Source organism: Gallus gallus, chromosome 1 (assembly GCF_016699485.2).
Source record: "Gallus gallus isolate bGalGal1 chromosome 1, bGalGal1.mat.broiler.GRCg7b, whole genome shotgun sequence".
In the NCBI taxonomy this organism is placed as follows: Eukaryota; Metazoa; Chordata; class Aves; order Galliformes; family Phasianidae; genus Gallus; species Gallus gallus.
In genome coordinates this window covers 153948484-153972198 of record NC_052532.1, presented here as the reverse complement: position 1 = coordinate 153972198, position 23715 = coordinate 153948484, and the positions used below count along the sequence as shown (strand labels likewise).

At 39.4% G+C, this 23715-nt stretch overlaps 1 protein-coding gene across 3 annotated transcripts in view; it reads left to right on the top strand.

Moving 5' to 3' along the window:
• SLAIN1 (SLAIN motif family member 1) overlaps nt 1–22776 on the top strand; it is a 55065-nt gene extending 32289 nt beyond the window's left edge. For 2 of the 3 annotated variants that reach the window (XM_040654969.2, XM_040654985.2), the window contains exons 3-8: nt 735–884; nt 2709–2858; nt 5837–6175; nt 16424–16588; nt 18242–18524; nt 21695–22776. In XM_040654969.2, coding sequence (XP_040510903.1) covers nt 735–884; nt 2709–2858; nt 5837–6175; nt 16424–16588; nt 18242–18524; nt 21695–21770 — 1163 coding nt within the window. In that variant the 3' untranslated portion in view covers nt 21771–22776. The remainder of the gene's footprint in view (nt 1–734; nt 885–2708; nt 2859–5836; nt 6176–16423; nt 16589–18241; nt 18525–21694) is intronic. The other variant, XM_417002.8, reaches the window with a different exon arrangement.
• The last annotated feature ends 939 nt before the right edge of the window (nt 22777–23715 follow it).

Here is a 23715-nt window from a genome sequence, read left to right as displayed (position 1 = left end):
ACGACAGATGTATTCCTACTTTACTAGATGACCTAAGAACATTTAAATTAAATAAGCGTTAGAATTTTTGCCTACTCTGAACTTCCTGTGACATTTCTGATCAGACCAGATGCTTTTCAACCTTGCTGTAAGCAAGAGGTGCCCTGTTCCATTATTTGGTCGGTCCTCAAAAAAAGTGTCATGCTTATATAACCACGCTGGAAAAAGAGAAGTAATAATATGGCGTGGTAGCTTAAAAGCTTGCTATGGGATTACAGTTGTTTTTAGCACTTGATGCTTAAGCGTATTTTACTGTTGTCTCTGAACTCTCACAGCTGATAATTTAACATGTAATTCAGTAGTGTGATGATTGATTACTACGAACAATTCCTTGAAGAGCACTACCAATTTAATTTGTTTCTCTATTAACTGTAATGGTTTTCGTTTCCTTTGTTATTTTGTGTCTTGACACACTGCAATATATATGATAAATACATACCAAAGTGGTGTATACATAGAAAATAGTAAACAACACATATTCAGTAGAAAACTTGTTGGAACAAATCTTGCATGTAGAAGGCTCTGCTGATCCTCTATTTTGCTGCTGAACTCAGACCGTTATTTTCCATTTGCCATAAGTAAACCACGTATAATTAAGAGATTACTGTTAGATGATTTTCTCTCTAATAACTCTTCTCTATTTATAACGATAAATCTTTTTTTTTTTTTCCCCTCCTCCCTCACATCCATAACAGCTAGCCGATGGCGGAGCCTCTTCTCTACACCTGTCTCCTTGGCTTTCCCCTATAGTCCCGTTGCAAGACTCACCCCATATACCAATGGCTTTAATAGTCCCAGCTTCTCTAAAACCTCCAGTAAAGCAATACTAACACCTGAACGTACAGGTAATGCTTATCCTTTTGTTCATTTATGGTTCTTACAAGATTGCTTAATTCAATCTAAACTTGCTAGCATTTAACAACAATGCACTGTTCAGATGATTTTATAAACTCTCAGAGGGATTTTTTTGTTAAAATGACCTAAAATTTTGCCATTAGCCAGTGATGTAAGTTATTTTCTTTGTTACACAGTGTGTTACAGGAAAGCAGTGCTCCTAAATAGCTTGGCTCTCCGTAATGGTTAACCTCAGTTTATAATTGCTTCAGTATCAGTTTAAGCCATCTCCAGCTTTTCTCTTTCCTGCTCATTTCTACCCCACTGTGCCATTTCTTTATGTCTACAAAAACATTTGTGCAGCTGTGTAATGACTTTCCATGGGCAATTTACCTGTTATAAAAACAGCCCTCAGAAACAAGGCTGTTTTCCATCTGGCATCATTACTGCTATCACACCAATTTTCAGAGGGCACGGGTATTTTAGGAAAAATACAAACTTTCAGCAGGTTTTTCCTTCTTCAGTACAGGTATCAGGATTCAATCTGTGACTGCTCTTACGCTGAAGTGGCAGTGGAGAAAATAATCCTCTGGGGAGAAAGCATTAATATTTTATTGCTGGCAATAGCAGATGTGATCTGAGGAAGTCAGGAGTGCTGACACAGTGCCACACTGCTCTGTGCACAACTTTCTTTATCAGTGCAGAAAGCCCTGTTAAGGAATATGAGCACTGTGGGTGAGATAATGCCTTGTGTAGGTGTCTGTGTGTAAGACAGATGTCTGAGCTGCCCTATTCAGTGGGATGTGGCTTAGTTCATAACAAAAAGCATCTAGTTCTGTTTCAGGTGCCTTCACATATCTAGCTTCCAACTGCTGATCCAAAAGAGCACAGATTTTACTACCTCTGCAAAACCTGGAGGACCACTGCAACTTCAAATTTTAAGAAGGCAAACACATTTACCACTTATAATCCTTCCAAAGCAAAGTAATCCCCCACATGTGCTTTTCTGTTGAAGTTATTGTTAGAGAACAGCTGAATTGATGGTGATTTTTGGATGGATGCTGTGCTAGAGGATACAAACACATCTGTGATACAAGCACAGCTTAAGAGCCTTCACCACAGTGGTTTCATCCTGTAGGCAGTGAGCCTCTGGTTGTTCAAAGGATATTAAGAAGTAATTTGCTTTTTTATTTGAAGAATTTTTCTTGAATTTGGGCAAATGCCAGCTGGCACAAATGATTGCAGTTTAGATTATGCCTTCCCTACTTCACAGGAAAAAAATAGAATCTAGAGCCTTCCCTGGAAGTCAGCTCTGTGAAGGAGGCATTGTTTACTCTTTTGTTACATAATGCCTATTTCAGTCTTAATTGCTATGATCAGTTATTTCTCTGACGATTACAAACAATTTCAAGGCATAGTAAAATTTAGGTAAATAGCTACTATATAGAATCTGAGTACTGAGCTTAAACTAGAGACATATGTACACTTGCTTTTCAGAAAAAGATGGGGAGAACCATGATATCATAAGAAGGATTCAGATGCAGATAGATTTAGAGTATGCTAAGAAGTCTATGCTATCAGAACTGAGCTGAGTAAATTATTCATTGTCTGGGCTATGCAGTGCTATTTTGGGTACAAGCAGAGGAATTCACGATCCGTTACTACACGTACTTCTCATGAGTTTCTAATCCCTTTGCTGATTGTTGCTAGGCTGGGCTATACTTCTGAAAGCTTTTGTTTGTCATATAAAAGTAATTTACGCTATTGTAACATAAAGAGTGAATGAAAAATGACCAGAGATATTCACAGACTAAAGATTATATTTTTCTACCTAGGTTACATTTCTAGAAGTTCCCCTTTGAGCCCACAGTCATCAATAGACAGTGAGCTGAGCACCTCAGAGCTGGAGGATGATTCTATTTCCATGGGATACAAACTGCAGGACCTCACCGATGTTCAGATTATGGCCCGTCTACAGGAAGAGAGTAGGTGACTTCTTTTGTGATTGTTTTTCAGAGGAAGATTTCATGCTGCAGTCAAAACTGCTCCTGCCTTGTCTCATTTAATTGGATCTTTCCTGAAAGATGTCACCTCTTCACAGCAGATGGAAAAATTCTTCATCTGCGAGCAGAATGTGTACACAATGTCAGGTTCAGGTTAATGGTACTGGATGTTTCAAACTTGATTCTTATTTATTGCTGAATCACAACTAGGAGCTCCATGTCCACTAAATACATTTTTATTTGGCTGCTTTATAGTGTCTTACCGTATTATTTAAATAAAGCATGATAAAGGCCCTACAGTGTCTTCCATATAAGGAAAGGCTGAGTCTGTTCAGCCTTAAGAAAAGAAGACTCAGAAGGGATCTGATCAATGTCTATAAATATATATGGTGTGGGAGACAAAGGGATGAGGCCAGACTCTTTTCAGTGGTGCATGGCGATAGGACAAGGGGAAATGGGCACAGGCTGAAGCATAGGAAGTTCAGCACAGATGTGCGTAAGAACTTCACAGTAAGAGTGACGGAGCACTGGAAGAGGCTGCCCAGAGAGGTTGTGGATTCTCCTTGTCTGGAGACATTCAAGACCCACCTGGACGGCTACCTGTGCAACGTTGTCTAGGGAGCCTGCTTTGCAGGGGGGTTGGACATGGCAATCTCTATAGGTGCCTTCCAGCCCCTACAATTCTGTGATTCTGTGATTATCATTGTGTGTATGTGTTGTGAGAAAGGAAAAAACTAAGCACTACTCATGGATTTTTTGCACCTACTTTGTCTGTATAGATTTTATAAATGAATTCTCTTTACAATTTTTCAGACTCTTAAGTCAATGTTTTGATGTGAGACCTGTGATTATGCACAAATCTGATCTTGAAAGGCTTGTTTGACATATATTACATTTTGGTTTGATAGTAGTTTATGGAAGATAACTTTATTCAGAAGTGAAGGCCATTTGACTTAAGATCACTCAAACAATGCATCTTTCTCACTTCCTGTCAGTGCCGAGTGAGACATAAAGGGGGATATGATGAGGTGAAAAACAAGGGAACTTCAAAGATGATGACTGAAGTAAAATGCAGAATATGAAGTGACTATTAAGGGAACTGGGCTTGTTTAGCTTGGAGAAGAGAGGGCTCCAGGGAGACCTCATTGTGGCCTTCCAGTACTTGAAGGGAGCATATAAACAGGAGGCGGAACTGCTGTTTATGAGGGTGGATAGTGATAGGACAAGGGGGAATGGTTTTAAACTAAGACAGGGGAGATTTAGGTTAGATATTATGAGGAAGTTTTACACTCAAAGGATGGTGATGCACCAGAACAGGTTGCCCAAGGAGGTTGTGGATGCCCCATCCCTGGAGGCATTCAAGGCCAGGCTGGATGTGGCTCTGGGCAGCCTGGTCTAGTGGTTGGTGACCCTGCACATAGCAGGGGGTTGAAACTAGATGATCACTGTGGTCCTTTTTGACCCGGGCCATTGTGTGATTACATGAAACGAAGAAGTTGGATCAAGAAATTGGAGGTCCAATCTGGTTGGAGCCACTGGACTTGTCAGCATTAGAACTTGCTGTGAGCCTGGTAGCACTAGACACATTCAGCAGATAAATTTAGCAAGTGTAACACCAAATTTTCAACTGGTCAGTGTGTATCATCACAGCTCAGAAAATTTCTGATTTTATTTGCAAGAGATAAGAATTAAAAGAAATTAGTTTTGTGACTACCATAGAGGTGAAATAATATGTTACATAAATGACAGCTGTGCTCTCCTCCTTCAGAGCGAGGTTTAAAAAAAGACTTCAGGTGCTTAGCTCTTTGATAAATAAGGCCATTCATAAACTGGAAGGAGAAATGCTGTTTTTCTTCTAATCTGCTTCCTGTGTAATCACTGTATCTCATTCTTGTCACAGCAATCAGTATGCAATCTTTGAACACATGACAGTTGTATTCCACTTAATCCTGCAGAAAGTGGTAATATTATACGTGCACGTAGGCACACACTCGTCACATGCAAAATAATCTCCCACTTTAGAGGGAAAAAAGCAAGTATGTTAAGAAATTTTCCTTACGGTAGCAAAGACACTTGTTGAAGCTGAAAGCTTTCTGTAGATTTAAGGAAGCTGTGGTTCACCACTATTTGCTGAATTGCTCAGATGCTGGAAGTGCAAAGCTTCTTGTGTTGGCTGCTGTGCAACAGGAAAAGGGGGAAGTGGAAGAGCTGTGGGTGCTTTCCCCTCACTTCACTTGGAGCAAACCTGTAGAGCTAATAGTGGTATAGTTCTTAACACCTGTCCTTTTGAGAAGGAGGTGGTAAAATGCATGTATATGAAATGTGACAGTGTCACCTCTGAGCCTTTTCTGTGAGATTAGGTTCTAGCAGGATTTCACTGTGGTTCAAAGAGGTTGAAGAGCAAGAATATTTACATGGATTATATGTTAAGGAACGTCATTGCCATCATTTTCTTTGCAGGAAAATAAAAGTATAGTAGTAAGTACAATAATAAAAGAATAATAATAAGTATAATAAAAATAATGATTTGGAAAACAAATAGAGTGAGTGTTGATTCCTTCAATTTGGAAGAGTTAAATACTTAATATTTGCATCATCTTCTCACTGGCAGAGAAATAGGCACTTCCTGAGGGTAATTCATGCTATTTGAAGAGAAGCGTATGAGACAGCTCTCACATAGTGCAATTTGGAGATGCCTGTATTCTCTTTCTTGTTTCTTTTTTAAAAAACGTTATTAAAAAGAGATCTCATTGGAAGTAATTCAGGCTTAGATACCTGAAAGGTAGACATCAGTACTTAGATCTGCTGAATCCTGCCTCAGATCTTCAGCTTGGTCACAGTGTAAATCCAGTTCTTGCTGTCAGATTATGTGTCCCTGTACTTGCCAAGTCCGAAAGATTGTGTGTTAAGTGTTGATCACTTAAGCAGAAGCTGAATCATCCTTCTCTTGGAATTTACAGGCCTTAGACAAGATTATGCTTCGACTTCAGCATCAGTGTCAAGACACAGTTCGAGTGTATCACTGCATTCAGGAAAGAAGGGGACATGCAGCGACCAGGAGTATGATCGCTACAGCCTTGAGGATGAGGAAGAATTTGACCACCTCCCACCCCCACAGCCACGGCTCACACGCTGCTCCCCATTCCAGAGAGGGATCCCACACTCACAGACTTTCTCCAGTATTCGGGACTGCAGGAGAAGCCCTACTTCCCAGCACTTTCCTTCAAGTACTTATCAGCAGCCCTGCTATTCTTCTCAAGTCCAAACTCCAGAGCAGCAACCAAATAGGATGAACGGAGGTGGGTTGCATGCTTTCATAGAACATCTTTTCCTTGTGCCTCTCCTCTGTTCAGAGTGCAAGTTTTAAGGATCAAGTTGTGTAAACTGAATGAAAAGTGTTTGGTTTATGACCACTGATTTAGCTGATTTAAATCTGTGCTAATGAGTGTGTTATTAGAGGAATGTTATTGTTAGGTAATTTGCTACAAAATGTAATTTGACCCAGTCATGAAAGCTATTAATTTAGTCTGTTTTAAAATGTTGCAACTATGAGTGCATGTGAAGAGAGAAGAAACAGGGAAAATAGCATCTTTTAGCAGGCCACCATTTGTCTGGAAAGGCTGATCAGGCTTTCAGGACTGGCTTGCATATGTCCATCATGGATATGGCAGAATAGAGAGTTGGGTTTTCGGATTTTCATTCCTAATAACATTCTCTTTCTTACTTCCCAACTTTTTCATGAATGCAGCTTTGTTGTGAATCCATGTGAATCTGCTCTTGTTCCAGGTCTGGTAGGGCACACTGCTGAGGCAGTAGGAGATAAGGTTGTCCCCAGTCTATCCTGAGCCATTGCTGCTTTATGGACTGCATTTGAGATACATTTCAGAGACTGAAATATGTTTCTCTCATTGCTTTTTCAGGAATTAAGTTTCCATCTGTTTTTGCTATTATTTTCCTTTTCCTTCCTCATTACAATCATAATTTTCATCCTCTCGCTGCATCTTACTTTTTGTTCCTTCAGTCCAAGACCCCAAGATACTTCAGGACAGTTAGTTTTCAGTCAAGGTTTTGTTTGTAACATTACAGGCTACAGCTTACCCTTTGGCAAGAAAATAAATGTGTTGTTTAAGACAGTTCCTATTTATAGCATGCTACAGGTATGTACATTACTTTCCTGACAAATCAGAAGTGACCGGTTGGTGCCAAGAGCACTTGCATTCAAAGTAAGACACAGCATGAAAGTATAATCGACAAGTAGCAGCCTACAAAGAAGGCTAAGGTTAGCACAGAGCACAGTGATGTGGGTGCTTGCTATTACAGCATATGTACCACATTCAATATTATTTTTCTCATCTGTGAGGTATGAGAATGGGACAGCGCTGAACGGCTTGTGGGAAATCTGTTTGGGAGATAGAAAAGAAAGCAATAGGACGTTTTTGATTGAAAAATGTGGGCAGGATGTTGCATTGCAGTGTTTTTGTATAGTTCCTAAAGTCTTTTTTTAATGATTTGTTCATGTCAGTAGAACTTAGCATCATAGAATCATAGAATCCTTAGAGTTGAAAGAGACCTTTAAAGGTCATCTAGTCCAACGCCCCTGCAATGAACAGCTCGATCAGGTTGCCCAGGGCCTGATCCAGCCTTGCCTTGAAAGTCTCCAGGGACAAGGCATCAACCACATCTCTCAGCAACTTAATCACTGGATTCCCACATGGAAATCTGAGAAAGTACTTGCAGCATACAAAAACTAATAAACTTCTGTTTTATTAACTGGAAAAAAAAATGTGAAACACTACCAATTTTATCACCTGGTTGCCTTTTTTCTCAAAAAGCCTTAGGTATTGGATTATCCATTTGGTATTGTTTGGAAGATCAACACATTACTGATGTTACTCCAGGTACTTGTTTGCTGGCACGGCAGACAATCCTATAATAGCCAGTACCACTATCTTTAGAGGCGATTTGTTTATCTCTTAGCTTTTGCACCTTCACTCTATTATGACTCATGCGGCAGTGATCAACATAAATGGAAAATGCTGATTGTAAGAAATATTTTAATTTGTGTTTTTGGCCTGATCTAGTGCCTAATCTAGTGGTTGGCAAATGTGCCTGCAGAAGGGGGTTGGATCTAGGTGATCTTTGAGGTCCCTTTCAACACAAGCCATTCTATGATTTTATGTTTTGTTGGCAGACAAGGAATAAACTTTTTGCTGTATTTAAATGTGTGAGTAGTGTTATGAGAGTATTTTCTCACCAGCACTTCTCATCATATTGGCAACAATTTCATAGTCCTTGAAGAACTCCTACAAGTTGCGATGGAGTTAGACTGCAAAAGAAGGATTAGTCTGAACCTCAGTATGATGGACGGTGTGTTTCACACTGCTGCACTTTTCAGGGCTGATGAGAAAGGAGAATGGGATAGACAGAGAGGCTAAACTGCTATGCTAGTTGCAGCTTTCGATATACATGTGAAGTATCATCCATAATTAATCAAAATTACAATTTAAGCATGCTCTGCTGTAATACTATTACAGTATTCCCAAATTTCTTTTTCTCTCCTTTCCTCTCCTTTCCCCTAAAGAGATTGGTTGTGCTCTTGTATGTGGAGTCAACAGTCTGGCTGCTGGTTAATCTGGTCATTCACAGAGCTCTCTGTAAATGAAGACGAATCGACAAGTAAGCACTGAGTTTTGGCACTCAGTCTTGATGGAAAAACAGTGTTTAGCTTTGACACAGTGTCTTCCCAAAACCTACTATGTGTTTGCCCAGACTACAATTTCTTGCCTTTAAGAATGGATAGTATCAGGGGCTCTGGTTCTATCCTACTTGCATGTAGTCAGGTTTGTTTGGTGTGGTGTGCTAGCTCAGATACTTATTCTGAGTTTAGAACTGTACTACCTGTATTGTTAAAAAAACAACAACAAAAAACCAGACTGAAGATGTGATAAACTTAGAAAATGTTAATAATTAGCTTTGGTTTGTTTATTGCTATGAAGTTAGATTGGACTTCAAGAGTCCAGTGTGCCCTGGTTGCCAAGAAGGCCAGCAGAATCCTGGGGTGCATTGGCCAGCAGATCAAGGGAGGTCATCATCCCTCTCTACTCTGCCCTGGTCAGGCCTCACCTGGAGTACTGTATCAAGTTCTAGGCTCCCCAGTACAAAAAAGACAGGGATCTCCTGGAGAGAGTCCAACGGAGGGCCACAAAGATGATAAAGGAGTTGGAGCATCTCCCCTATGAAGAAAAACTGAGTGACCTGGTTCTGTTCAGCCATAAGAAAGGAAGACTCAGAGGTGATCTTATTAATGTTTATAAATATCTTAAGTGTGGGTGTCAAAGGGACATAACCAACCTCTTTTCAGCAGTCTGTGGGGACAGGACAAGGGGAAACAGCCATAAACTGCAGCACAGGAAGTTCTGCACCAATATGCAAAGGAACTTCTTCATAGTAAGGGTGATGGAGCGCTGGAACAGACTGCCCAGGGAGATTGTGGGTTCTCCTTCTCTGGAGATATTCAAGACCCACCTGGATGCCTATCTGTGCAGCCTGCTGTAGGCAGCCTGCTTTGCAGGGGGGTTGGACTTGGTGATCTCTGGAGGTTCCGTCCAGCCACTACAATTCTGTTGTTCTGTGACTCTGTGAAAACAAATAGGAAAGGTAAATTGTTTACTGAGTAGACAAGGAATATCCCAGTAAGCACTCAAACACTGTATCCAGCTTCCCAGTGGCTTCAAAAAGACATCCCCCACAGTTAGAAACCCTGTAACAGAGTTGTTGTTTTGACAAGGCTGAGAGGAGTCTAATAGCGGCCTGGAGGAAACAGCAAGGTAGATGAGCCATCACCTAACAGTGAGTGGCAGTCACCATGACTGAGGAGATGTAGGCAGATGGCTTCTGGGAACATTCTCTGTGCCATTTCCCTTCACCTTGCTGAGAGGGCTTGCAAAGGTTTGAGCAGATAAGACTTCTGGTTCATTGCTGTAAATATTTTTGGGCTTTTGAAGAGATGAGTCAGGAAAGTTGTATTCGTAGGATGCACATTGTGTGTCTTTACACATATGTTGGATTGGATCTGATTTGCTGTCGCCTGTATTTAAGTATTGGTATGTGGGTATCCAGATGTGAAGACACTGCTCAATTCCTCTGCCTACATATAAGCAATTACTGTTATATGAGGTGCTCTGGGCTGCTCTTCTTGGCTTCACCACAGAATCTGCCAGTGTTGTTCAGGTGCCTTAGACAGCCCAGCATATCTCGAATGGCATTATGTATCCACATGGAGTCCCACTAGAGCTGATGGTCTGCTTGTTTTCCATTCACAGGATGTCATTCTAGGCAGCAGAGATTCCCTGTCTTGTGAGTTTAGCCCCTGTAATCTTCTGCATGTACTTGGGATGAGAATATGCTCACAGGTGTTTTCCAGATGTGTTTGAGGCCATAATTTTGAACTCACACATTGCTCTTGCCAGTGTATTTTAGCAAAGCATTGCCCGTTGGTGTAATTTTGACACTCTGCCATGCTTTAGATTGCCATACATCTATTTTAAAACAGCATGCAATCTAGCTCTTCTTAAGTGTACTGAAATGTGCTTAGAGTGTATTTAGGGCCACCTGTAGCATAGGCTGCTGGAATAGCTAATAGCTAGTAGTGTGTGTATGTTACACTTGTTCTCTAATAAGTTTTATTTTCAGTTCTGCCAAGAATTCGCTAATAGAAAAACTTTGCTTTCTTTGTTTGTTTAATCAATAGAATTGTCTGTAACTACATCTGAAAAAAATCCATCCATAAACAGTGTTCAGTCATTTCAGTTACTGACGCCTTATGATACTGTTTACGTTAAAAATCTTTGCTTTTTCTTTTCTTAAGTTGACAGTTATGAGATATTTTTATTGCTTACACTTCTGGGGAATGAGTTTTCTCAGGCAAAATTGTAAGAATATCATTGAGCATTGCAAAATCCTTGCCCCAATTGGAAGTGCACATATTTTCTGCCTTCCTGCCTTCCTTCCCGCCTTCCCACCTTCCCGCCTTCCCGCCTTCCTGCCTTCCTGCCTTCCTTCCTGCCTGCCTTCCTTCCTCCCTCCCTCCCTTCACCTTTCCGAGCAAACTCCAATCAGACATAGGAGAGCAGCATTTTAGTAGGCTGTAGTTCTGTGTTTAGATACTAGTTCAGTATCAAGTGACATTGATTTTTTGTGTTTGGAGGGGTGAAAAAAAGACCTCCTCTTACTGATTTACTGAGTGCTTTTCTTCTCTTAGCTTCTCTCAAGTCAGTAAGGAAGGGAGAAATCAGAAGGAAATTTTAGCAGACTCTAATAAAGAAAAGGGGAAAAAAATCTTTTTCAGTCACTCTTGAAGTGTTACTGAAAATACTGAGCAGTGGAGAGAAGTCATGGAAGGATAATGGAAAAATATATGTCTTTAGAAGGAGACATATCAGGGTGAAGTGAAGTAATAATTTTAAATAAAATGGAAATGTTCAGCATAGCAAAATGTAGATAGTGACAATAATGAAGAATGCTGTCTCTTGCTTAACATTTTTTTGGTTCTTTATCTATATATATACATGTATTTGTGTAGTGATGTCTCTGTTGTATCAACTGATGATTCCACAGATCTTTAACTGGGCCATGGTGAATTTAGGATGTCTCACCTCTTGTAAGTAAAACCAATGTAATACAGATACTGAGCTCAGGTGTTTGAAGATGAGGAAGATAAATTAATTGACAGTATATATCCCACATGGTGAAGTTGTAATTGAGTACAATTTTGTTAAGGATTTCAGAACAAACTCTGAATAACAAGTTTTTCCCTTAAGTTTTTTCCCTTACCTTCTTTGTGCATACAATACAAATAAGGTGGGATTGAATTTGCAAGTTTTGTTTGGAGGATTTTAATATGTGAAAGAAACTATGAATACAGTTTAAAAAGTGATATAGTTTTCTCTGAGACTCTAATAGTTATGAATCATTGTCTCACATTCCTTAACCACAGTGCACTTCTGATCAGATGTGAAGCTGTTAAATAAAATGCTGACAGTGCTTGAAGAAAATAACAGTGAATTAATAAATGTCTTGTAAGACACTTCACTATAGAGCCAGCGCAAGCTTTGATTGCACTTAAGTCTTCCTCCTGTCAGCAAGTGTTGAATGTCTGACCTCAGTTTGGTGTTTTTAAATCTAGGCTTTTAAACCTTATTTTGTATGTAGCAAGACCCATCTTTTGTAATGCTCGTACTGATAACCTGCTCATTTTACGTAGTGGAAACAGACTAATCAATGTGCAAGCTGCTAGCCCACCAGTTGCAATCCTCTGGTAGGTATTCCTGTAGTTCATTTTAGGTTTTGTTTTCTTTCTGTCTGCTAACACCTTTCTTCAGTTCTAGAAATTGCTGACTGATTTATGTATACTATTTGGGTATTTCAGTCTGACATGGCATAAGGACCTGTTGCATTGGCAACCTTCTTACATCCTCTTGTATCCTAGGAAATATCTGTTGTAGAAACCATTCCCTCAGATTCTGGCCCACTTCTGTGAGATCTGACAGAATTGTTATTTAGGGACATTTATGCATGATCACAGGCTGCTAGGTGTGCTTCAGTGGATGAAGCACAGTGAATGAAGGCATTTTTTCAGAGGGAAGATAATATTTATCAAGAGCCTCTACGGGAAACCCAAAGCTCAGAACTCCCAAGTCTGGCAGCCCAGCAAGATCATATGTCTTCTGGTGCATTCTGCATGGATGTTAACCTTCAGATGATGCTAGTATTTGGTCAGAAAAAGGAGAAAAACATTGGACAGTGATGGCTACTAGCAGAGCTGGAATCAGAAGACAGCTGTCAGGTGCTGTCTGTTGTGGAGTCCTGCCAGAAGGAAGTTGCCCACAGATCCCTGTCTGACTTCAGAGAAGAAAATGTACTGGGGGACAGACTTCTTGGGAAAATTAGAACTGAAGCAATTGGGTAAGAGGCAAACTGCTGTCTTTACCATAATTTTGTGGAATCTTTTACAAAATAAGGAACATTTTGGCTTTTTTTGACCAATATATTTACTGTAGTGACTATGACCTGTGCCTGGGTGATCTTTTCACACACACCTCCAGGTGTGTTTCATAATCCCTAGTTTACCTGTACTCTAGACAATGTTCAGGTCAGTGTGTATACTGCACAGAGGAAGATGTACAGATATGCTGTAGGCAGTTTTTTCTGGATCATTTTGCTGCAAATACGAGAAACAAGGGCGATGCATGCAATCCGAAGAACAGTCATGAAGTAACAAGCACATGTGTATATATGCATGAACTACTCTGAGAAGACGGTAATGACAAGAAACTGATTATTAAGTCTCTTGCATGACCTATCCATGCATTTTGGTCTTAACACTTTCAAAAAGGGAAAGAGCAAAAATACATCTGAGGCGTTTTATGTGACTGCATTCTACTTAAAAAAATCTTCAACCCAGATTTTAGTTAAGACTAACTTAGTGGGTTGCAGTAGTTTTTGATGCTGTAGAAGGTTCAGGTCCTGTGGTGTTAATAGCTACTTGTCTCTAACAGAACAAACTGTAAACAACCAATGATATTTTTAGGCTTTCCATTGAGACAGATCAGTGCAGGAGAGCTACCCGGAACTGTAGCAGAACTTCACTATGTTCAGTGTTCATCATAAACAGGCCTATCTGGGCAAATTATTTCCTTACCTGAGAATTTCAAGTCTACTGCTTCACTCCTCTCTGTTAATTTTCTCATTGCTCTTAGAAAAGCAAAGAGCTCTGGAAAGGGAATGTTTACTATCATTAAACTTACATTAGCAAAGCAAGTAAACATAAGCTTAGCAAAGTATTTTTGCTTTCTTCTCATAGATTTCTAGCAAGTTTATATCTAGTGAGGTTTGGTGGCCTGAAGTAATATTAAAATCACATAACTCTTGTCTTCTACTTCTGTATACCAAGCATACAGGAGCTGATTTTTCACTTAAAACACCCATAAGACTCTCCACTGTTCATAGGAGGGAAACAGGTGACAGAACAAACATCAAGAAAGAGATGAAAGAGAATGTATCATCCAAGGAGATGAAAGCTGCAAAGTATTATAAAGATGAGCATTTCTGGGTTTTCCCAAAACGCAACACTGACCTGCTATTTTCATTGCTTTTCAGGGCTATTTATCTCAGACAAAAGGAATCATCAAAGAAGTAACACAAATGCTTGACAGATGAGAATTTGCAGGTGCAGTAGGAATCTGCTGCCTAAGGACTGAATCAGCAGCAGAGCAGACTGCTGAGAAAAGAAGGGACTAGTGAGTGGGAGGCAAAAGAAATGGCCACCCTTACCATGGGGGAAATCCAAGCAACTCCTGTGCTTATTTTCTTGCTACTTCAGCTGCATCTACTGGACAGTTCTAGACACAGATTATTCCTTTTGTGGCTGACACAGTCCCAGAGTGGAAGAACATGTAGATTCCAAGGAGTTCTGCTTGTACTAAGTGATATGTGGATAGTATTAGACAAAAACATGTTTTATGTAGTGTCATTTTTCCTACCACTGTCCTACCGCACATTTTTTGCCGTTTTTTAGCTACAGACACCTCCTGTTTGGGAGTTTCCTGCAGCTGTGGGCCAAAACTGTTATCATAGAAAGGCAGTTGCCTTTTCAGTTTGCAAAGTCATGAGTATTTCCAAAATGGGGACTGACAGTTTCTATATGGAAGCCCTTGTTCATGTCCCCAGTATGATTTTGGAAACTTGATAGCAGTTGTGCCATTTTTATACCAATGAAATTATTATTTACCACCTGAGTGAATCATGGTGGTAATCTCTGTGTTTGCCAGTGTCAGTGATGAGTCACTGGAGCACAACATCTTTAATTCTTTGATGACAGGTTACCCTTTAAAATTCTCATATTGGAAAAGACATAGTAGAATTTGGCTGTACTCTGGTTTCTGGGAAGTCAAACCTTGTATTCTCTTTTCTGATGAACACCTCCCTATTTTACTTTCCATGTTACTATTTGATTTCAATAAAATGAATAGGGCTATGTAAACTATTTCATAGACAGCAATGGTTTTCTATCTCAGGCCATCCTATGGTAATTGAAAATCAGCGTTAGTTGGGATGAATGGGAAGACGAAGAAGGGCAGGTAGGCGCTGGTAATTGGGAGCTGGGACATGAGGGTATTAGAAATGCTGAACCTTTGAATACAAGCATGTTTTTCAATATTTGGAGAATGCTGTACTGATCATTATCGTGATGATCATTCATATACAACAGCTACAGTTATAGCCTCGCTATATGACTCAGTTCGTTGGAGGTTCATAGGCAACATACATATTCGTTAGTGACTGCTAATACATTTTATAGATAGAACTGTACTGTCACTTCTCATTACTCATTAGTTGTTAGCAGATTTAAGGATTAGAGGAGCTTATTATAGTGCTAAATAGGTTATATATTTATGCGAGCTGATTAACAGAGACTCCTAAGAGTCAATTCATAGTTTCTGTGTGTTGAACTTACCCCATGTGAATTAGGTCAACCCAAAACAGCAGTTGGAAGCCATGTGTGATGTATTATTCCCATGCATAAATCCAAAATTGTAATCTTGAAATGTGCTACTTGCCATTGAAGAGGGTAGTTGTAGCTGCCTTTTACAAGAAAAGCACATCACTGCAGTGTAAGAGCTGGAGGCAGATCTGTACTGTGTATTGGAACCTACTGCAAGTCAGTAGCTGGCAGATTCCACAATGACCCTGGTACCAGAAAAAACATAGCCACGTAACCAGCAGCAAAGCATTTTTGCTACTGAACCTTGCTAAGATGCCATTGTTATTATCAAAGATTTATTGAACGACCTGTTGTTTTCATACTTACATTGGCAATTGAACCTGCCCCCATACATCTCATTTCCAGCTTTTTTTCTGCGCAGGGCCTTACTCTACAGGCCTTCTCTGAAAATGCCCACCATAGGAGACCCACAAAATTTGAAAACTGTGATGTCAGCCCAGGTCTCCAAGCAAATGCCAGCATCAAGACTGAACAGGTTTTCAGCATGGCCACCCTGCGCAAATCTAACGTGCTACTAGGGTTAGCTCCTGAAAGCAAGACTTAGTCACTTACGATGGATTCATCTCATATGTGTTTAGACATCCACAATGTAAATATCCACATCTGATTGTCACTTCAGCTGTGCTTTTTATTCACTTCAAAGAAACAGGCGCATTCAGGGCATGATTCATCTGACCTATTTTACACATTTACATTAAACTCTTTTCTTTTTATGACACTGTAGTGTTTAAGTCTTTATAATCCCTGAAATGTACTCCCTGTTGGTGTTTTTAAAATGATTTGTAAATAATTGTGATATTACAGTAATCAGAAGGACTCAGTGGGCTATCAGTAATGTATTCGTATTGTCCCTATTGACCAAAACCTTTCTTTGTGTTGAATCAATTTGATCTTAATTTTGATTTTTTACAGAAATTGTTCAGAGACTCTTTGTGTTTGTTGCAAATTCTGACATGACTGTGAATATTGTGCTCTTTCACTTCAGATAAACTCCGAAGAAGCATGCCTAACCTAGCTCGGATGCCGAGTACCCCCACCATTAACAATACTGCTGGCTTTGCGAGTTCTCCAGTCACTGTGAGGAACAGTCAGAGCTTTGATTCCAATCTACATGGAGCAAGTAATGGGATTTCAAGGATGCAGTCATGTAGTAAGTACCTGTGGTCTTCGGCTGTAAGGTGTCAACAGAATGGTAAAGTATATGTTCCAGCCACTGGAGAGCTTTCATAAAGTTTTCATTTTAAGAAAAATGAAAGGCAGACTGCATTCCTTTTATACGGGATTTTAATATAACTCCGGATTTTAAAGCTGCTGTTTTGAAAAGCAGCTTCTGTCTGATATTCTTACGCAGTGCTCAGGGTCTCATCACAACCTTTATTTTCTTTGCACACTCATTTTTCACTAACTTTAAAATTACCTCTCTCCTATTGAACTGGAGCCATTTTGTGGCAAATGGAGGGTTATATCCTCGAGTATATATTGCGTGTTGAGTGAGTGACTTAAAATGACTCTGTAATCGGTTTAATTTAGTTGACTTCTAGATGTCAGGGTGGCAGTATTGATCTATCATTTGTTGAATTATTAATGTAGAATGTCAACAAGATAGATCAAGAACCAAGGCAGTCTTTTCTAGCACAATAATTGAGGTACTCTTATGGGAAGTGGAAAAAGTGAATGTTGTTTGACACAGACGGGAGAAAGAACTGAACTTCTGCCTCCCATTCCCTGTGAAGTTTTCAAGGGAGAAATTGGCACAGGAGAAGTCCTGTGGGTATTTTCCTTCAAATTTGAACTGAATTTTCAAAAGTCTTCGGAATGATTAAATCGAATATTTCTTGGAAATATACCATTGTGCTGGATTTATTTTGCTTTATTTTCATCCATGTCTATTAGAATGGAAGGATGTTTATGGTCCCACTCAAAACTTTCATGCTAGTGTGTTGAGAGTTTAATTTTATTTACTTTAAAATATATGTTTCTCTGTGTTTATGTATGTATGTATATGTGTGTGTGTAACAGGTAAATCTTCTGAAATGCATATTTAACAAGTGGCTTTGTTGGGGTCTTTAAGGAGCTGTGTTACGAGAAAGGTTCCATAGCAGTACACTGCTAGTCTTGTTTAAACTGAATCACACATCTTTATTTTCTTCCATGTCTTCAAATGCTTTTAAGATGCCCTTTTTCAAAGAGTTGAAAAAAGATTGGCCTGTGTGCAGTAGTTAGTTTAAGTGCTTCAGGCTTTTGATGGTTTGCTTCAGATACGTGAATTCCGAAACAGATGCTTGTCCAATGTACACCAGAGGGCAGGATTGCATAGCTTCTGAAATAGGTAGCATTGATTTAAAATGATCGTTTACATAACATCAGCCATGGAATACGTTGTTATGTTTCAGACCTTTTTATAGCCTTTTCATTATTTTTACTATGGACAACCTTATAAACATCTAAATAATATAACAGTAACTGATACACTTTAGTGGTTTCAAGGCTCTAATTGCATAAGTGGAATTAGCTTCCTTTTAATGACTAATGAAACCTCTTTGAGGGGGACAAAGAAGGGTGAATAAGGGATAGGGTTTTTGTTTGGTGTGGGGATGGAATGGGATATTTTAGATCAGTGCGGTGTTACTAGACGCAGTATTGGATCCAAGAGGTTATTCAGCAGTTTATAATTAGCAAGTTAATTGCATAATGATGTGTTTATCTGCATTTAAATCTGTCTTGAGATGAGCATTATTACCTTGCCTCATGTGCTGCATAACAAGTAACCTTATTACTTCCTTTTGTACCTCTCTTTTAACAGTTCCATCTCCTGGACAGCTTCAACACAGAGTTCACAGTGTGGGACATTTTCCAGTGTCTGTCAGGCAGCCTCTCAAAGCTACTGCCTATGTGAGCCCAACTGTACAAGGTAGTAGTAGTATTCCAGTGTCCAACAATCTACAGTTACATTCTAATACTGGGATACCAATGCCAAACAAGATTGCCAGTCAAGGGATTTTGGGGCGCAGTGCTCTTCCAAGACCCTCATTGGCCATCAATGGGAGCGGCATACCCAGAAGTAAAATTGCACAGCCAGTTCGAAGGTAAGAGTTAAACAGGCCACCTTTCCTCTGTAGCTGGATTTGGTTTATATAGTTGTTTGATAGTTGTGTTGCTCTTTTTCCATGGAAGATGAAGCTGGGCTATAAAGGAGAGACATTTCTAGCTTCCAGTGCTGACTCAGTGAATGGGTGAAGATTTCTCTCCACAAATAGTGATGGACAGTGCCTGCTGGTAGTAAACTGTGATAATTGCTAGAATGTAATTATGTAAGAATGGAATGCTACTCATCAGTAAGAAATCAAAACATCTCATATCATTAGTATATCTGACTCACCATCTCCAGACTTGTGCGAACTGCTGATCCAAGCTCATAGGATAAGCTTGAGAAAGGTCTGCATGCCTATTGTTAAAAGCAGTGGACTTCAAAAATGCAACTTGTGATGTTACAGCATTGGAACATGAGGAAGGAGATATCTTGCATGGCTTGGTCTTGTGTCGAACCAGCATTCTTTCAGTTCCAGCTGGGAAGCAATAGGCCAACTGGGAATCCTGAAGTACTCTGTACTTAGAATGAGCTATATTGCTAAATAAATGAATTATTGCATTTTACAAGAGATTGTTTCCAAGTAATTTTTTAGGATAAGCAGTAAAATAAGCCTGAAGAGAGGAACTATGTTTTCATCACCTTATCACAGATGGGAGTTAAACTTCTAGCTGTATATTCTGTGATTAATGTGTTGAAGTTTATGAAAGAGAAACTAGTGTCAAGTCTTTACGCTATTTTTGCCGTTGCCTGCATCCCCCCCATTGTGAAAGCCTGCAGCATCACTGCCTGCTTTTCTGTTGGATGAACTATCTCTGTTTAGCTCTCACTATTTCTGTGTTTTTCACAAGATACTGGCAGTTTCAATTGCTCGTATTCTCTGTTTGCTGGAGTTACACAGGAATTACACCAAAGTGACTGACAACAGGTTTTGACCAACTGTGGTGAAACTCTAATAAAGAGCTGTCAGATTTCTTTTTTGATGAAGACTGTGCCATGAGATTTCTGTTACAACCTTCTCTCCTCTCTGCTGGAAGTCTCTCTGTTAGAGTTCTTTATAGTAAAGGTTTTTCTTTTTTTTCTTTTTCTTTTCCTCAACTTCATGTTCTGCAGAGCTCTTAAATCTTTCATAGCAACATGTGAGAAAGAGGCTTTCTGGCCAACAAGGCCCAGTCTCTTGCTATTTTGTAACTTCATACAACAGGCAGTGTTAAAGAAAAACAAAATTCAGAGATTTCAGTGAGAGGGCAAAACACTCTACTCTCAACACTTTTTATTAGAAGCTGATTCAAATTGGTAATAGTTCTGTTTATAGTCCAGGAAGTCTGGACTCATATGTTCCCATCTGCAAGTATACCTTAGCAGTGTCATATGTTGCCAGTGATGCTGGAAGATATATAGTGTTAGCACTGTGTAAATGACAAATTTGTAGGTCTCTAAAAGCATAGGTTGGAGCTCAGCCAACAACTTTAAGATCCTAGTTTGATTTTCTTTATTCATTTGGAAAATAGGTGTGGCTTCAGCACGTCTGAAACTTTCTTGGAAGGAAGTCAACCGTGAGAGGAAGATTTTTTCAGTGTTGACTTTGTCACTGTCGTCATTTCTGAGGAACAGTATTTCTGATTATCTGTTGAAGAGTCTAGCTTCTATTAGTATACAGTTAAATAAAAGTGTTTTTAATTATAACTTCATTGAAAGTAAAAAAAGATCTTTTTTTGGTTTTCTTTAATAAATCCCGTGTTCAGGAAGAATTGTTCTTTCAGAACAAAGCTGTTTATTTTTTATCTATAGCAAGACTTTTATGTAGCCAAGTTGCTGGTATTCTACATAAAATAAGTTGACGCTTTCTGTATCCATCAGCATTCAATCTTACAAGCGTTTTTTACCTGTTAAATGGATGCCCCAGTCCCCAGCTTTCTCCAAGTCCACACTCTGGCACTGGGCTTACAGATCCACCTTCCCAACTCCTTTCCCCTACTTGCTGGTCCTCCATGTTCCATCTTCACTCAGGAGCATGATGGCACGAGCAGAGTGAGCTGGAAGTCATCTGCAACAGCCCTGTTATCCCACAGCACCCAAACAAGCAGAGCAGCACTGGGACCAGGGTCAGCCAACTGTCCCAGTTTCCAGACAATACTCCAGTGACTAGGCAAGTCTCAGCTAATCCAGAATGTCTCTTCTGTGCAAGGGCATTTGGAAGGGAGAGAAGGCATCAGTAAGTTATGGGAGTTACTGCTGAAGGAAAAGCAGAGAAGTAAGAAAAGAAGGCTCATGACTTGGTTTTATAAGAAGCAGTTTTACAGAATTGGGGCACTTTGTTTTCAGCTAGTTGTGATGTAACTAAAATAAGGTTGCCTCATCACTAGTGGATTGGTAGTTAGGTCAGTTAGATAGTTGTTTGTGTGTTTGTTTTTTAGTAGTCCTTGAAACAGTTACCTTGCTAGTAAAAACCTGGAAGGTTTGGAAGTTGGTCAGCAGTGTTTTTTTAAGAAGTCCTTGTTCATTAGTGAGAGTTAGTGCCCGAGTGTACGGGTGTGTGGCTGAAGGATTGCCAGCTCTCTGCACAGGCAGTGGTGTAGGAACTGGCAGCTCTCTGAATTTGGCTGAGCGATGGAGATGCATAATCATGTCTCTTGGACAGGAAGGTCTGGAGCAGGGCTCGGTACAGTTCTTCCGTTGATAAGATGCCTTAATTCCTAGGTGCTTACATAGTGCTTTTGAGTTTTTGGGGGGAGTACACTGAGCAGAACAGCTTTTTGGAGAATATTTCCCATTACATCTCTGCTATCTGTCACTATTGGAAGATCTGTTGTCCATAGTTAGAAAACTAGGTTTACATCTGTGTTTATATTCTTCAGGGTGCTTAGCTCTGAAGAATCAAGTCTTCCCACTTAGGAGGATCTCATGCTTCATGTGAGAATTATTCACTAAATTCCTTTCTGCAATCTTACTTTTATCCAGTAACATGAATGGGATCTTGTTGGAGATCTTAATTTCACCATAGATCTTTATAGTTGCATTTGCATGGAGCCAGGATTATACCACAGTGATGTCTCCAAGCAAACCACAAAGCCAGTGTCATTACTGAAGTAATTCGCTTTTTTTTTTACCTTAACCTTTCATGTGAAATATGACTTCTTTTCTCTTTTTCTGTCATTTGTTCCATAGTTTTCTTCAGCCTCCAAAGCCACTTTCATCACTCAGCACGATGCGGGATGGGAACTGGAGAGATGGCTGCTATTGATGAACAATGGAAAATAAGTAATGCAGATTTCATTACCCAGCTGGCTGGGTAACAATGTTTTGGGAAAGGAGCATCATGCAATATTATATCCCCTGGGATTTTAATATGTAAATATCCATAATGCAGTGCTGTTTTTTAAAAACAAACATCTTATCAAATACTAAATATTGCACTTAATCAGTTTCTTGAACAGCTGCGTCAGACTAACGGTGGCAGAATTATCATGTAGAACTGAAGAAAGTACTATATATGTGCAAGGTACCAGAATATTTCCTTAGAAAGAACTTGGAGTTAAGGATTTTGGGGTAGTTTTGCTATACTGAAATCCTAAGATAATTTATTCAGTATAAAGGCATTGTGTATTTTATTTTGAATTTTGGGGGGGACTTACATACGTGCTTGAATTTTTTTTAGTGTTTCCAGTATATTTTATTTTGTATACTTGAGTTCATTTAAACTTGCCTGAACCTTGAACAACAGAGAGATGATTTAACTTTTCTGTGCCATAAATAATATTTTTGGGGTAATGTACTTTTTTAGCACTAGGAACATATTTTACAAAATTGTACCATTGGCAATACAAAGCAGTATATTTATGTTGCGAAAGCACAAAAAAAGTAGCACTCACTGGAGACTGCCATCCAGCAGGGTCAGCATGGTTTTGTTGGTCTTTCACCATTTGTTCAATTGTTAATTTATTGTCATAGTGTTTTGTATTTAAGATGGCATCATAAGTCACACTGCACTTACAAAGATATGGTGATCTCTACAACTATGTTTGGTTTTCAGTACTTTATTACAAAGAATAAAATTGTAATGTTTTATTAACAGTTGCTTATGTAAAATGAGTTTTAATGTGAATAAATCTTTTTGATAGATCTTTTACAAAATCCAATTGCACTAATCAATGCTTTCTTATAATGGCATATGACTTAACATTTGATTACAACTGTGTTTACTGCTGTTTTGGAATGTTTGAGAAATAAAGAATCTATTTCAGCAATAATACTGTTCCTGAGCGTGCAATGTAAGCTTTGTCAGAATTTAGCAATGGCCGTCTACTAAACTCCTAGAGTTCCTAATACTGAGCACTGATATTATGCTGCATTTCTGCAACTAGTAACTGAGTTCATCCGAATTTTTTAAAAAAACATACCTTGAAGCCATAACGTGCCCAGAACACAGGTAAGCATTATTTTTTAAACAAACTTACTGTGATGTTAAGATTTTTTTTTTCAATTTAATGTTCAAATTCGGCAAGTGCAAATGTGATGCAGTAGAAAAAGGAGAATATGTACGAAGCTACCAGGCCACTCTTTTGCCATGGATTTAGCTCTGAATTGTCTTGAGGATCTGTTTTCATTAAAAGGGCAAACTAAAAAAACAGGAGAGGAATTCAGTAGTGAGTAGATCCATTATTAGAGTGAGATGTGATTGTACAGGAATGCAGTAGTATTTTTGCAGTTTTAGTGAAGAAAAAAAAAAAAAGAATCTTAATAAGGGTCAGGAAATACTCCAGCATGGAAATTGTCTCAGCGTAAGTATTTCAGCATGTGTGCATGGAACTCATCTTGTTCATAAGAAACTAGAAAAAGTTACTACTGGCTAAAGGAACCAATCATTTCTTGGTTCTTAGTTGCCTTGAACTGTTTATTTTGCTTGTAGACTGATCATGACAGGGATGCAGAGCCAGATCTGCTAGTGCTTCATTATTTACCCATGACAAGGAGAGTTACAGAACCTGCCTCCAGGCCTGGGGCCCACAGCACAAGAAAGACATGGCACTGTTGGAGCGGTTCCAGAGGAGGGCCACAAAGCTCATAGGGCTGGAGCACCTCTTCTGCGAAGAAAGGCTAGGTGAGAGGGGCTTGTCTAGCTTGGAGAAGAGAGGGCTCCAGGGAGACCTTGTTGTTTCCTTCCAGTACTTCATGGGGGGCCTACAAAA